The sequence below is a fragment of the Pyxicephalus adspersus genome, chromosome 9, assembly GCF_032062135.1.
Source record: "Pyxicephalus adspersus chromosome 9, UCB_Pads_2.0, whole genome shotgun sequence".
NCBI classification, from domain to species: Eukaryota; Metazoa; Chordata; class Amphibia; order Anura; family Pyxicephalidae; genus Pyxicephalus; species Pyxicephalus adspersus.
The window spans coordinates 2332743-2350127 of NC_092866.1; the positions used below are offsets into that span (position 1 = coordinate 2332743).

General features: G+C 40.8%; 1 protein-coding gene across 7 annotated transcripts in view; it reads left to right on the plus strand.

The window, feature by feature from the left end:
* Nucleotides 1–6220, plus strand: part of LOC140338285 (dual specificity protein phosphatase 22-A-like) — a 17901-nt gene extending 11681 nt beyond the window's left edge. For all 7 annotated transcript variants that reach the window (XM_072422438.1, XM_072422439.1, XM_072422436.1 and 4 more), the window contains 2 exons: nucleotides 2341–2512; nucleotides 5625–6220. In XM_072422438.1, coding sequence (XP_072278539.1) covers nucleotides 2341–2512; nucleotides 5625–5816 — 364 coding nt within the window. In that variant the 3' untranslated portion in view covers nucleotides 5817–6220. The remainder of the gene's footprint in view (nucleotides 1–2340; nucleotides 2513–5624) is intronic.
* Nucleotides 6221–17385: the final 11165 nt, after the last annotated feature.

Sequence of the window (17385 nt, forward strand, 5' to 3'; positions counted from 1 at the left end):
GTACAGCACTATGGTATATGTCAGAGCTATATAAATATATATTAATAGTGTGTGACTGTGAGGGGACATTAGAGTGTCAGCTCCTCTGTACAGAGACTGATGGGACTGGCACAGTGTTCTCTGTACAGCACTGCGGTATATGTCAGAGCTATATAAATGTGGCGACCACAGCAGTACTTACACCTTACCACAAAGATTTGCTGTATAAAGCCGGCGCCATATAAGTGTATTTTCCATCCATGATGATGATGATGTGAGTAGTAGTCCCCCTCCCCCATACACTGACACTGATATCGGCCAGGAGAGCCTCGGAAAACTCCTCATGAGTGCGTCAGTTGCAGAGAGGATGTGTCACCTGGAGCGACACCCCCACTGTGGTCTGACATGATGGGGGGGTAGTCTTGGAATTCACCGACTTACCGTCATTCTCTGCTTTATATCTGAAGAGCATTATAAGCACAACTGAACTGAAGCCAAAAAAATTCTCATTATTTTTATAAAACGTTTTCTGATCACTTTAATATTTTGAAGCTCCCCTGGCTGCGTCCTTTTCTTTCCCCCATGCAAAGTTCTCTTTAAATATATTTTGGTGGCCTTTCACCTTTTTATTCTGCATTGCGACATCCAATTCTTTCCATGAGAAGCTTTATATAAAAGGGAGGAAATTTGCTGAAGCAGCAAAATGGGGGAAAAAGTATGTGACAGCGAATATTTGTGCTGATATTTTATAAATCGGTGATGTTCACAGCCATGACAATTCAAGGAAATCTCCCAAAAATATAATATTGCTGCATGGGGGAGACTCTGACTTGTTCTATTGTTATTATTTTCTAAACGGTATTCGTATAGCGCCAACATATTACACAGCACTGTACAATAAATAGAAGATGCAAATGACAGACAGATACAGACAATGACACCAGAGGAGGAGAGGACGCTGGGTATAAGAGTTTACAATCTAAGAGGTGGGGGATGTAGCATGCAATAGGAGGGGCAAATATTCAAAGTAAACAGTGTCACTAATCCGCACTCACAATTGTAGGAGTCCACCTCAGGTAACCTCCAGGTGTGTCCAGGCTCACCTGGATGGATGAAGTCACTGCCCCGCCTATACGGCTTTATTCAGGTGTAATGATTGGCTGCTCAGCCACATGACTCCCTGAGACCTGGCAGCCAGACTAAGACTGAATGAGGGCTCTGATGAAGCGAGGCGGTGACGATGGAACGTGGATGGATGATCTTATAGTACAAAATTATAAATATCACTACTTTGCTGCTGAACTTTGGCCAGTATATATTATATTAAAGCACTCCAATGCAGTAGGCAAAGCAGCTTCAATGCACAAGTGTTTGGGGCCTTGGGTGAGTATAAATAAAAACAGATAAATAAATAATAAAAGATGAGACGCAACACAGAGTAATGCACAGGGGCCCCAAATGTTAACATCTCACTAATCCCCCCCAGGGGGCGCAGAGATCTACTTGTAACGGGCCGATTATCCAAAATCTCAAAGATTTACTGACAGCTGCGTAAGAGCCCCCACGGCTGCGGAAAACGTGGTGTTTGTAGACAAAAGAGAACGCAGAAAGGTCGGCTTATTGTCATCAAATGCACGAGTAGAAAAGATGAGTCACTGCAGGGCTCTGCGCTTCCTCTGTGGATCTCATAAAGACTTTCATTCACAAGTTTTGGAAATCTCACTTAAATGTTCTTAAAGTGGAATTTTACCTTTGTGAGGTCTTTTGCCTAGAGGTAGACTTGCCAGGCTCAGTTTATTTACCTGTGCTGACCCCGCCCTGTGACTGCACACCTGACCCCTCTGACACCGCTGCTCATTGGCCGGCATTGCATTCCAAATATTTTTTGTTTCATTACATTTTTGCCAGACTGACACCACAGAAGACAGGGACGGTGTTGTCACCACATAACAGGAAGTGCCTGGACAATGACCATCTGGGCAGGATGGCCAAGTAGTGACTTTCATAAAAACTGCAGACTTTGAAATAGTAAAAACAAAATTTTGAGTCACCAGAAAAACAAATGGAAATGTTTTCAATCGTTTAAAGAGGAATGAAAGTCGCTGCATTCACCTATCTGCGCTCCCTTGCAGAGCGCCGCCATCTTTCTTAGTGCTTCTGCCCAACAGTTATCTTTGGCCTTTTTGATTGGCTGTGTTGGTGATGACATCTCTCTTGCACAATGTTTTATTTTAAAGTTGGAAAATGTTAACATTATTAAGAGACAATAGACGAGAATGAATTTTATCCTAGCCACAAGAGCTTACAATCTAAAAGCTCTGCACTAAGCACTGAGTGTTCTTCTTGGGTTTCTTTTCACAGCCTGGCCGGGGTGTCCCGGAGCACAACGATTGTGGTTGCTTATCTGATGACGGTGACAACCTACGGCTGGGAAGATTGTCTAAATGCGGTGAAGGCGGTCCGATCATACGCAGACCCCAACCTCGGCTTCCAGCAACAGCTGCAGGAATATGAGATGACGCTGCTGACAGAGGTGAGAAGAACCGGAGCTACTGATCACATGACATGAATCCAGAGGGCAACCTCCCAACCTTTATTTATTATTATTGTACATTTATATAGCTCCAACATAAACCTCAGCGCTGTACAGAGAACACTGAGCCAGTTCCATCAGTCTCTGTACAGAGGAGCTGACACTCCTAATGTCCCCCCACAGTCACACACTATTATTATACATTTATATAGCTCTGACATATACCACAGTGCTGTACAGAGAACACTGAGCCAGTCCCATCAGTCTTTGTACAGAGGAGATGACACTACTAATGTCCCCCTACAGTCACACACTATCATTATGCATTGATATAGCTCTGACATATACCGTGGTTATGTATTCTTATATCACATTATTTTATTTCCGTATCACAAGACATTTTCTCGGGGTGACTCATGTATTATAGTAAACACAAGGTTAAGTTGTTTTGTATTTTTCTTCTCTGAGGGTCAGTTATTGTTTTTTCTGAGCACAAGGAAGGTCACAATCTTCTGATTCAGCAACTTGCACTTTGATTGGGCAGAAATGTTCGGAACTTCTCATGATTAACTCAAAATGAAATCACATGGATTGTGAAAGTTTGATTGCGCTACCATAGGGCTGACCTTCCGCGTCCTTGCACAAGGCATCCCGGGCATTCCCTGCACTGACACTCAGCCTATTCAATCACAATAGTCAGATGATGCTGAAGCACTACAAATCCCAGAGAACCCAACAGCAGCTTTCTCCTAAATTATAACGCAGCCTTATAGTAACATAACTCAGTTACAAGCTACTAACAATGGCTGGTCAGGGATGGTACTCTGGGTGAAATTTGTGGCATATGTGCCAAGCTGGCAGGGTTCAATCCTTATCACAATGTGCAGCATCATCTTTCTAAAAATTTCCATCATTTAATTTTATCAGCACCCTTGGGCTCCACTCAGTGACTTTGCCAAGCTGAGATGAAGTCATCAGTCTGCTGCAGGCAAGAGGAAACATTTCCTTAGTCTCCTTTCCCTCAGTGATCAAACCGCAACATTGTAACTTTGTAGTCAATCACAAGCAGGGGCTGCACACAGACAATGATTGCACAGATACCAGGATTTAAATCTCCATCCCAGGGATGTCCCTCAAAGGGGCGCCCTACCTTATTTATGGGTCATTAATGCCAATTTACCTGCCAATATGTTTTGGTGTATGGAGGGAAACCATTCATGCATATAGTGACCAAGGTTCAAACTATGCTACAAAATCATCATGCTGGCCACTTACCCACTGCACCATCCTAGGACATCTCCAATACAGAGCTTCATAAAACCAATGGACAATCAGCTGAAGATGCAAAGAATGCAGCTGTCATACTGACAGCAGAGAGGAGTACAGCTGGTTACATGGGGAAAGCTGCAATCCAGTGTAATTTACAACATTGAGCTGGTAGTATGACAGTGAAGTCCTGCATTTTGTATGAACTTTATATGTATTGTTGTACCCACCATTATCTACATTGTGCTCTGTACAGCGCCTTGGTATAAAATGGTGCTATATTAATAATTATTATGATGGAAATTTGCCCTAATGGTCTCACAGATAATACTGAAAATCTGTTATAACCTTTAAAGTTTTTGCTTGAAGTTGGACCTTAAATGAGCCCCCTGGGTGTTCTGTGGTTTGGGATGACAGGTCCTCTTTTTCCCCACAAAACATGCCCATTGTGAAGGAATTCTTAGTTCTCAGATTGCACAGATTTGCAGGTCCAGGTGAAATGGTGCACCAAGCCTCTGAGGAAGTTGCAATCCTCTGCTTCCCTTTCCTCACATCGCGTGTGAGGTGCTCTGCGCACAGACCAGAAGCTCTGCCTGTGGTTCACCAATACATCAGCTCAATGACTAAACTCTGCAGAAAGGACAAGAAGCAGCACATTGTCTGGGGGATCAGCTGTGAAAACCCCAAAAAGTCTTCCCCTCCTGTATGGAATTCAGATATTGTAGATTCTCACCTGCTTGTGTTCTGTAGATACCCCCACTGCCTGGTCTAAGGTATTAATGCCGTGTTCTCTTAAAAGTCATTTTTTTGAGTCATTTGAGTGGTTCTTTTCCTATTTTTTCACCATCTCTGCATATTTTATACATAATCAATATTCTTATTGACCGATAAGGATAAATGTGAAGCCAATAATGAAATAAATTTTAAAAACACTCTAAAGCTCCGATATAATTCATAAAAAAATGATTGCAAATTTTTAATATTTGATTCAGCAGTCGTGTGACCTCTTGGCCTCCCTGCCCATTCCAGTTCCCATGTGCGGGGGCGTGTCTAATACAATGATGTCACAGTCAGTGATTGGCTGTCAATCGTTTAAAACTGGGTGGGGGCGGGACTAAACAAAGCTTGCACATTATTTATTATGCACAGTAAGCAAGCTAAAGGGCTGACCACGCCAGCGCGGATCCATATCTGGACTTTGTGTGGTCAGATCACTACAGGAAGGTAGGGAAAGTGGCAGGATCAGGTTTCTTCAACTGCATGTTAGTTTGAGCTGCATTGCTGTAGTTAGTTGGGATGCAAAAAAAAAATGGCGCTGCATAATGCTAAGGCATGCAGTGTGCATTGCGGTGACACACAGCTGCTTCTATGCACCAAATCACAAAGATGCATTTTCAACACTTTCTGCTTTTATGACAGTGGTCACTAAGCCAATAGAGACAAGGAATTTCCCCTGCGGGGGTCAAAAAACACTGACAAGGGTCTGAGCTTCCATTACTCTATTCAAATTTAAATGTTGTAGTCAGCATTCACTATGCAATGCCCTAGTGGGCATTGAGCTTTTTAGGTCACAAAGTAGGAAAATTAGGTGATGACAAATTTGTCTTCCACCACCCCTCAAAAAGGAAAAGTCTGTTCAAGTCTACATGACCCTGACCACATGGTGACAACTCTCCTGTGTGTTTCCCTGCCCAAGAAATAGAGTTGTCACCCTTTAAAAATAACAGATCTGCTGGTATAATGAATAGTAATATGGTATGAGCGAAATGCAGAATAAAACTGCTGTTTTACTCCTGGTGACAACACAATAAATCAATGACGCCATCTGTTATTTTGTGTCTTGCAGTACCGGTTATGGCTGCAGCAGGAATTCGGTAAGAATCCTTTTAACGATCAGGACAAAGTGGGGAAATTATTGTCGGAACGAGCGCAGAAGATGAGTCTGAGGGAAACGCAAAACCTGTGGATTAACCAACCTGATACCGGGTACATCTTGCCGCACAAAGCTTACGGCGGGAGAAGCAGGTGGACCAATTGATGAACCCTCCGGCATCCATGTTACCGAGACAAATCAGGGAGCAGATAACACCGACTGGTGATCTGCTGATAAAACCATGAAAGTGCTATTTATTATTAATATAATCCATCTGGGCCTCTGCAGCCTCTTGTGTTGTACAGGCTGCTCTATAGGCCCAGTGGGAGGAGTGAAGCTGAATTGGGTTCCGCGGGGGCGGGGCTAGAACTAGAGAACACATTAGATTGATCTTGCTTAGGCTCAGATTCAGACACATTGGGAAGTTTAGAATCCTAAAAGACGAATGTGAGGAAGAGACTCAGCTGGAAGTCCGGGATGCAGAATGAGTGTAGCTAATAATGAAGCACAGGAGACATTTACAGATTGTGCGATACCTCAGAATAAAGAAATATTTTAATATACCCGAATGTCTTGTATGGTATTTACATTTTATATACATTGTAGATCACTGATAGTGATACAGCTGTGTGCAAAAATCTGAAATGTTCGTTTCAGAAGTAAGTCTGCTATGCTCATCTGTCCCCATTCCATCACAGGGCGCAGCCCTCTTCTCTTTTCTTCTTTTTTTGAAGATGATCTTAGGCAATTTTGATTGGCCGGTCTGCAATTGTTGATTGTAACACCTGCACACGGGAATCCACGATTGCTTGGTATCCTGGCCCAATAGCAACTGTTTTTTTTTATAAATTCAGACAGGTTGGAGGGATTATTGAAGAAGATACATCACCTGTTGCTGCAATAATGACTGGTCTGAGTTAAAATTTCCAAAAGTGGAGCTTACGTTTTACCTTAGTATATAATGATGTATTGATGATGTCACTTCTGGTATAATATATACTCATATCTGGAGAGCGGTGATGTCACTTCCAGTATAATATATAGCGTATATCTGGGGAGCGGTGATGTTACTTCCAGTGAAATATGTAACTTCTATCTGGAAAACGATGACGTCACTTCCTATATAATATATAACTTGTATCTGGAGAGCGGTGATGTCACTTCCTGTATAATATCCTACTTATATCTGGAGAATGGTGAGGTCACTTCCTGTATATTATATTACTGGTATCCTGGAGAGCGGAGATGTCACTTTCTGTATAATATATAACTTATATCTGGAGAATGGTGATTTCATTTCCTGTTCATTATTTTATATTTAGAGAGCGGTGATATCACTCCCCGTATAATATATAACTTCTATCTGGAGAGCGATGATGTCACTTCCTGTATAATATCTTACGTATATCTGGAGAATGGTGATGTCACTTCTTGTATAATATATAACTTATATCTAGAGAACGGTGATGATACTTCCTGTATAATATATTAGTTATACTCAGGGAAGGGTGATGTCACTTCCTTTATAATATCTTACTTATATCTGGAGAATGGTGATGTCACTTCCTGTATAATATATAACTTATATCTAGAGGTTGGTGATGATACTTTCTGTATAATATATTACTTATATCTGGAGAGCAGTGATGTCACTTCCTATATGATATATATAACTTATTGCTGGAGAGTGGTGATGTCACTTCCTGTATAATATATAGAACTCATATCTGGAGAGCGGTGATGTCATTTCCTGTATGCAGTGTCATTATACAATGTAGAATTGTAATAACGTTATGATCATATGAACGTCCGGATCTCTTTATAATGATATTGGTTTATCCTCCTCCCGAGCATTATTATCAGATGACAGGTTTGAATTCCACAGAATCAGGGGAGTTGTTGGTGTTGTTTTTCTTGCATTGATCCCCAACATTCCATGCTGGAGACTGTACAATACAATGCTAGATATTTATGTATTTAGTTTACGGTTGCTGTATAGGGGGTCAGGATGTACCGGGGATGAATTGTGAAAATACAAAAACCAGTTTGTGCAGAACATGTCCTGGATTTTCCCCCTATCACAAAAATGTTCATAGAGTCACCTGACATCGCTCTAACCGCCATGGCATTGCACTGAAGGCGGGAGCTGACAGTGACTGTGAAGACAGCAGAGCCTGGGGTGCAAAGATGGTGGGGATGGTTGTGTAAGGGCAGGGGGAGGGGGCGGGATTGGGGGTGATCATATAACCAGATTAAAATGTAAATTCTTCTAAACATTGTGATTGGTGAATGTGGCAATGCAGACATTCCTGTGCCCCTCTAACCACAGTGCCAGGGTTCCAACTTTGATGGACAAGAGGCCACAAACATTTGGACACCCTCCACTTTTTATAGATGGGATAGAGTCACCAGTTGTGTTAGCTTTTCTTGCATGGCACTGTACCACTGATCCAGACTCCAGCCAGGGCATCAAAATAAGTCAGCTTAGGGGCTTTTGGTGCGGAGTGGCACTGGGTGATGATGGGCATCAGTGCAAAAAGCAGGGCCATGGCCTGTAAGGAGCATACAAATAGCCACCTGTGTAGCAATACATGGAGTAAGCATAGACAATAATGGATACTCCCGGGAATGGACAACCAAATTCCTTTAAAAGAACTCTCAAAACCCAACGCTTCAACTTCACTTCACCTCCTTCATCTTCTTCTGTCTCCTAAACTCTCACTACTTCCCACCATTCCATATCCCCCTCCTATTGTGTGATACTTCTTCCACCTTTTAGATTGTAAGCTCTTTGGGGCAATCCGCCCTTCCTCCTGTGTCACTGTTTGTATCTGTCTCATTTGCAACCCCTATTTAATGTACAGCGCTGCTTAATATGTTGGTGCTATATAAATCCCCTTTAATAATAATAATAATAATAATATTAATGGGGTCCTCTGGCTCCAAGCAGCCATTCACATGTAGAAAAGTATTTAGCTTCGTAGCTGCCAATCATGGAGGTGGAACAAGACTCCTCGCCAACCACCAATAAACATAAATTAGGCAGCACGAAGTAATTCTGGGATTCTGCTGGTAAGAAGAGAGAAGAATGGTAAGAAAAATAATTCCTGAATTCCCTTTCCAACTTCCCAGTCGTTTACTAGGCCAGGCATTGGGTGGGGTAAACGATCTCTAAAATGTGTTGGATCATTTTGGTGTTGGGAAACATGGAAGAGATACCAAATGGAGGACACATAATAGAACTGAAATTTCTAAATGGTTTGATTAAAAAATCAGTACCATAAGCTAATAATGCAAAATTCTATTGTTCGGAAATTGTAGATGAAAATATCAAATCGATGAAATCAAATCATATTTTAATCGATATTTGGGCAAAATGGCGATCAAAAGTTAATTGGCTAAAAGTTTTTTTTACTTTTTTTATTTTTACTGATCAGTTAACCATTATTTAAAATCAAAACTTCTTTTGTGCTACAATACTTGATTGGATATATTGATAAAATTGATCGCGGTTCAGATCAGTTATCAAACCAGTGGACCATCGGAGCTGATCACAAGAATTGATTCCGTGTGATCATAACGGGTAATGAAAAATAAAACCAAAAATCGTGATGCGCATTCCCATTATGAATCAGATTTCCTGCTCCATGCACTCGGCTCCAGTTTCGGAATATCATTTTTATTGTGTTCACTTCTCTTTTCTGTGAATTATCACTAAATTAATGGAAGGTTGTTGCTTTGTATCGTATTTGTTTTTTACTTTCACATTCTTCGGTTGCAGATTGCACCATGCAGAGCAATTACAATAAATGCAAAAAGTCATTTGAATGTAAAAAACCTGGAAAACAATCTATGTTGTGCAGGAAACTAAATACATTGGTGGTGTTTGCCTTGTGTTGGGGGTACTGGTGACCAGTGGGGATGAGCAAAACTGCCAAGGTGTACTTTGTCAACATTTTGGCAAAAAACTTTTTGGTAAAAGTTTTTGTCTAAGCTGATATGATGACCGCATGTTCGGGGGTGGGTGTATGGTGCTTTATGTACTTTGTGTATGTGTGTTGGTGTATGGTGCTTTATGTACTTTGTGTATGTGTGTTGGTGTATGGTGCTGGATTCCCTATTACAAAATACACTAGAGTTTTTTTTTAGGTGTACAGTGTATGGAAAAATGGGCTGGTAGGTTCTTAACCCCCATAGTCACCTTGTAATGTGACTGAAAAGTGACTAAAGTCTAGTTCATTTTATTGTAAGGTCAGATGAAATTTTATTAATATTATTACATAGTATTTATATAGCGCCATCATATTAGGCAGCGCTGTACAAAGTCCATAGTCATGTCCCTAACTGTCCCTCAAAGGAGCTCACAATCTAAAGTCCCTACCATGGTCATATGTCATTAATGTAGTCGAAGGTCAATTTTAGGGGGAAGCCAATTAACCTCACTGCATGTTTTTTGGGATGTGGGAGAAAACCGGAGTACCCGGAGGAAACGCATGCAGACATGGGGACAACCTGCAAACTCCATGCAGATAGTGTCCTGGCTGAGATTCGAACCTGGGACCCAGCGCTACAAAGGCGCTAACCACTGAGCCCAAATGAGTTGCATCAAGGTGGTTCCAGTAGTATCGCGATTTTCTGGCTATACATGTGGTCTGCATACCTCTTGCTATCCTCCTCAGTGGCAATTGCTCAAGGTATCACACTTGCTAGTGAATATAACTGGAACCACCACTCATTGATGCAACTTTACTTGGGATCCAGATATTGCAGCAACCAACACAACCCCCCAAAACAAGAGAAAACGCCACCTTTTTGTACATAAGTGTCATTCACAAATAAATGCTCTGACTCTCCTTGCACATCCCCTGATGAAGCCATCTGACGAAACGTGTCGGGATTGAGATTTGTGAGCTTTATGTACTTTTGTTGCAACACTTAGTCAGATGATTCTATACTTAGAAAGCAAGGCATATCCCTATCAAGGGACGCCTTTACAATCCAACTGTGATTTTACCATGTTTGCCTTTCTCACACTGATGTAATGAAATGTGTGTCACTCATGTTGTACTTTTTTGAAAAATACACCTTAATTTGCTGCCAAAAACCCTGTCACTTTTCTACTTGATTCATGCGTTTCACAGGGGCTAAACCTTGCCCCACCATCAGGATGTGTAAGAATAAATATGGTCCAAGAGAATTTGGTAACAACGATAAAGCTGATATTGTGGCACTCATTGATTGATAGTGAGAGTTTTAATATATTGCATCCAAATATATCCCGCCTTTATTTAGGGCGATATTTGATGTTGGCTTTGATCATCATGTCAACACTTTGTGGAGAAAAAAAATCATAAATCATCATGTTTTTTTTTTAAACCTTTACAGAGTTCATTGTCTCACTTCCCTTTGACAACACAAACACTGGGGCTGAAAATAGTCTTATCCCACCAATGCCAAGGTAAATGGGACATTGCGGCCGGCGCCGCCGTCATTTCGAGACTCCAAAAAGAGGATACGGCCTTACCTGAGTCTTCCCTTTTATACTTTCACAGCAAATTTAGCTCTGCTGGAAAAATAAGCAAAGCACCCCTTACTTCCAAAAAATGTTAGTGTGAAGGCGCTGCGCGGCGTGCTGGAGTTTCGATGTGGTCTCCGCAGAGGTAAGTGCAGGTAGGGAAGCGAAATCTGTAAGGATATTTTGGGCCAGAGCACAGTGAGAGAGGGGAAGTTGGCATGTGTTCTCCTGACGGACAGCTGCATGATGTGCAGAGCAAATTCCACGTATTTTTCTCACCAGAATATTCTGTAACTTCCTGTTTCCTCTCCTCGCCATTTGACTCTTGTTTTTTCAAAGCTTCTTCAACTTCATATGCAAAGCTGCAAAACAGTTATGGAGATTGTTGTATTTCATGTTTGCATGCACCAATAGAATGCGTTAGTTGGTTTTCAAATCTGCCCACCGTGGCCGACCTGCTTTGGTTTTTTATTACCACCGACGTTAAATTATTTCTATTTATCTGTTTTACATGTTTTCTTTACTTTGCAGCCTTCCTATGGCCCCCATTTGTACCTTACTTTTGTTTGTTGTCAGCAGTGGCTGCATATTTGTAACCAACATAGCTGCATATATATGGCCCCATAACTGCAAGTAAGTGAAATACTTATAAAAAAAAAAAAAGAAAAAAAAAAGCAGTGCAGTGGAAGATAGTGTATAGACAGAATCTCCAACATTAAATACAAAAAAATAGTGCCAGCCACAGAGTACTTATATTCAGGAAAACAGAATTTTACTTCTATTTACAAAAGAAGTACAATAGTTGCCTATGTGAACAATAAAAGTACTAGACAGAGTTAGGCTCTGTGTCAGTCTTCGGTTTTGAGGTATCAAATTAGAAGTGGTCATTGTGTCCAACGCGTTTCGCCATGTGGCTTCCTCAGGGAGGTAGAAACTTAAATTTAGGAAATGTGTTAAAACCAAATGCAAGTTAAAACCATGGTTGGTAATTATTGTAAGAAATTATGCGCACAATATATCTCCAGAGATGAGTGGTGTAGTTGGAAGGAACTTGTTATATTGGGAAAAAGGAATGTTTAATATGACAATGGGGATTAAAAGAATATTGAACTAGGCAGGAGTGGCAGTCAGGAAGGGGTCACATCGTAAGCAGCCCACCTTATATTTCGCAGGCTGTGACGTCCTTAGGTCTAAAGTGCATCCAGTCCAATAATTCTTTCAGTCTGCCTTGTCAGAATACATTTTTTTCCACCCTATATAATAGGTTCCCTTCAACTACCCCACTCATCTCTACTGGAGACCTATTGTACACACTATCTCTTACAATAATTACCAACCATGGTTTCAACCTCTATTTGGTTCTAACATATTTCCTAAATTAGGTCTTTACCTCCCCCCAGGAAGCCACATGGCGAAACGCATTAGGCACAGGGACAACCGCCTCTAATTTGATATCTTTAAAATGACACTTACTGGTTGAGCCTAACTCTAATAATTTTATTTTTTAATTCTGCAATTGTGTGCTAAAAAGCCCCTTCATGTCTGTTTTCCAGACTTTTAAAAAAAGTTGCCCTTGCTGACTAAAAAAATGATTTTTTGACTATATTTTAACTTTTTTATGAAAACACTTTTTAAAACTCTTTTATTCACTTAGGACATATCCCCATAGATCCTTTGTAAAGCCCCACCTTCTGACCTGCCCAGCTATTTCCTGGCAATACTATGGCTTTAAAATGCCTAAAAAGCTTATTTCACTGATCATATTTAAAATGTATTCACAGAAAAACTGCATTAAAAAAAATTCACTGCAAAAACTGCATCAAAGTGTTTTTTATTTGGCACGTGTTCAAAAATATGACTTTTGTGGCCCTGCCCTTCAAAGAGTTTAGATTTCTGTTGATGAATACCAATCTGCTTGTCAACCAGATTCCCCACAAATGAAGACCTCTCCATCTTCTACTATTCCTGGTAATGATGACCTCTTCCTCTAAAGAATTCTTGCAGATAAATACTTCTCCATACAGAATTCCCAAAGATCAGGATTACTCCACCTTAAAGATGAATAACCATGGATGAAGACATCTTCATCTTGAAGAATTCCTGTAAATGATGATCTCTCAATTTCACAGGATTGCTGTTGATGAAGAACTCTCCATCTCTCAAAATTTCTATGCATGACCTTTCCAGCTCCCAGAATTCTCTTGAAGACCTCTCTGTACTACAAAATATCAATAGCTGAGGATCTCTCCATGAGCCAGATATATTAAAGGTTTCCAAGGCTGGAGAGAAATTCATTGGTGACGCTGGGTGATCCAGCAAACCTAGAATTAATTTCTTAAAAGTCATTTGTTATTTGTTAGGAAATCTTTTCAATCCTAGACCAGTTCCATTCCATGTTTGCTGGGTCACCCAGTTTCACTGATGAAGGTGTATCCTCTCCAGCCTTGCAGAAAGGTTCCAGAACTGCAGATGGAGACCCCGGCTTTTTGCAGAATTTCCAAAAATGAAGACCTCTCTATCATGAATAATTCCTGCAGAATAAAATCTCCCCATCTCAGGATTTGTGGATAAAGACCTCTCCATCTCATAGACTTTTCCTAATTCTCCTCTCCATCTGAAAGAATGCCTGATCTTCCAGACCTCCATAAGTGAAGACTTCTCATTCTTGCAGAATTCCATGGATGAAGAGCTCTCCATCTTTCAGAATTCCTGCAAAAATAAAAGCCTCATCATCTGACATAACTGACATTTCCTAATCCTCCTGCTCATGAAGACCTCACCATCTAGTACAGGGGTGTCAAACTCTGGTCCGAAGGCCAAATTTGGCCCCCCAAAGGATTTTTTTTGGCCCCAAAGGAATTCTAAATATGAATTGCAGCTGGCCTGCCTCTGCATTGAAATAGCGCTGATACTACAATTTCCGCCATTACTCGTGTCTATAGACCAGCGGCCTCTCTGCCTTTGCATGGCCCCACATTGGATTGTGGTATAGACGCAGGGAATTGTAGTAGTGGTGCTATTTCTCTATTATAGGCTTGTTCCAGATTGAATGTTAAGCAAATTCTCTTTGTTTCCATATGAAAAGAGTTTAGATCTAATAAGAAGGAAAAACTTCCCCAATTTTCTAAATAAACTTCAAGTTTGGCACGCGACATTGTCTAATTTTTTTAATTTTGTCCCTCTGTGTATTTGAGTTTGACACCCCTGATCTAGAACAATTCCTATGGATAAACACCTCTTGTTCTTGAAGAATTCCCATGTATGAAGAACTTTCCTCTTCCAGAGTTCCTATTATTATTATTATTATTATTAATAATAATAATATTATTATTATTAATAAACAGGATTTATATGGCGCCAACATATTACGCAGCGCTGTACAATGAATTAAAATTCTCATATATGAAACAATTTTCATTTAACAGAATTCCTGCAGATGAAGATCTCTCCATCTTGTAGAATGCCTGTGAATAAGGAATTCATCATCTTCCAGACTTCCATAAGTGAAGACTTCATTCTTGCAGAATTCCATGGATGAAGAACTCTCCGACTTCCAGAATTCCTGAAAAATAAAAGCCTCATCATCTTGCAGAATTCCTGCAGATAAACGCCTCCATATTGCAGCATTCCAGGTTCAGCATGGAATTCCTCAAGAATTTTTCATTTAGAAAATGAAAGTGAACTTTGGAAAACAATAAAACATATCCAACGCCTACGGTGCTGTTTTGTCTAACACTGGGAAGGAACAGATTACAAATCAATGAACTCTTTTCTTATTTTATTCGTGACTCATCTATAAATCAGTAGAAGAATGAGAAATAAAAAATACAACTCAAAATAAAACATTTTCCCTTTGCAGCTGGAATTGTAAAACCTCCAGGAAAAGCCACCGATAAGGAGACATCATGCTGATCTCTCAGAATTCCCCAGCATGGTATGACGGTGCAGCTCGGTTATGGATATCACCACCAATGTTAGGTCACACACTACAGAACTAGATCAGTCTATACAATCCAAGTTGGATGGGGTCCTGCTGCAGGCAGATTTAGAAGGATTCCCGCAGTGCTTTGGGGTAGGACTGCAGCCTCCAGTCACATGACTCTCTGCTGATAACTAAAGATGATTGTGCTAATACCCGGGAACTTATTAAAGTTAAAGGCAATAGTTTAATGTTTTTTTTTTGAATATCTGTGTGGTCAACTTCAGTAATGCCCCCTGAAAGAACACTTACTTCCTACACAGAGTTTAGAATTAAAACTGTTTTATCCGAAATGGGCTGAATTCTAGGCAATAAAATCAATCACCGGGCACTTTAATAGGGGTGCCAGGACTTTCAACATGCTACTGTATAGTTCAAGACTCATGAGGAAAGGGGGTCTTTGGTCTTTTTTGCCTGGGTTAATTCCTGATCTCGCCCTGGCACTGCTTTACGTTATAGAAGAATCCTCTTATTGTCCCTATGACAAAACCATAAATACAAGAAACATAATTGTGTATTTAAAACTCACAAACTGAGCCTAGGCAGCACTGATTGTGTGGAATCAGCTTAAGCAAAGATATTATTATGTTTTCATATAGCGCCGACATATTGTGTAGCGCTGTACAAAATACATGGACAGGGTCAATATTGGGGCGAAGCCAATATTCATCCAGTATGTGAAAACTGAAAGCCCAAAGGAAACACAGAACATACATGAAACAGAAACTTCATGCCAAAATTTGAACCTGGGAACCTAGTACTGCATGTCCAGAGTGCTACCCACCAGTGAGTGCTACCCACCATGCCACCCAGCAGAAACAGAGCTGCCTTACCCACTGTTCATTGTATACAACCTAGATAGTGATTGCATTCTAGGTATGATTCTTAATATTAGATGCCCCTTCCAATTGCCAAGCCCAGGAGGGAATTATTAGTACTCATTGGTAAAGGCCCATGTGATTTTTTTATATAGCACTGTCATCTTCCGTAACGCTGTACAGATCACAATATGTAGAACATTTCTTCTACCTATACAATGTCTGACAGGTACATCTCTTATAACACCAATTCCCATGAAATATTTGAGTTTCACACTTATATCTGCAATAAACATGAAACATATTTTCAATTGCCTTGCTGATAAGAAAGTTGTCCCTTAGGTTATTATGGTGTCGGGCCCGCCCTCGGCACTCTTATCTGAGTGTTGTTGCTGCGGATGGTTTACAGGAAGCAGAGGTGGATTCTAAAAAATCCTTGAAAGTCTTTAATGTTGTGCAATCTCCTGTCTTATTCACCCAGTGAAAGTGATATGTCACTTTCTGGTAAAATCTTCCTTTTGGACTGAAAGGGCAAATACCCACTGGGGCATTTCAAAGAATTGGAAAAATATAAAATGGGCCATTTGTGATGTCCTTATACCGCTATATGCTGAGCACAAGTGCAGAAATGTGATTTTTGTGCATGGTTCGGGGTTCTCCCCACTTATATGGATTGAAAGCTCCATCCTCCCATATTACTATACGGGCTTTCCCTGCTCAGCTACTGCTCAGAGACGCCATTGAAACTAAGGTCGAAGACATAGATTTGTGAGGGTGTCAGACATCGGGGGGCCTATTGGTTGCTCCCCAAATATGAGAATGTTTTCATTGACAATATTCAGGACATCATTCTATGATGGCATAGCGATCATTTGCTGCTTTTCACTATTGGTTGCAAAGTTTGCAGCCTTTTAACCCAAAATTGAAGCTACATTGTATTCTGCTTATATTTTGCTTTACTGGTTCCTACTTCCTTCCTCCTCATCAAATAAAATCTTTTCCTATTTTAGTCTCAGTAATATCATCACTGGGTCCCTGTGCTTCTATAGGCAGATCATGGCTGGTGGGCGGGGCTACAGGAGTGCTGTACCATGCTTTCCAAACAAGGTTTATAGAATACCACCAGCATAATGCAAGAGGTGGGCTGGGTTATGGGAGGGGTTATGAAAATAGGCATGCATTGATTGGTCAATGTCAGACTGGAGAAGTGGGCGTTCTCATGCATTTGCATGCTTACTGTCCCCTATATGTGGGTCTGAGCCTCTACGATTGACAGGACAGACATCCAATAAATGAAATAGGTGGGCCCAGTCAGCCTGGGGTAGGAAGGGCTAGAAGTTGCTGGATGTATTCCAGCTTGGAAATGAGGCCAGCTCTATCTGACTTGCTGCAGCTTCTAATGTACAATGTGAGAAGCTCACA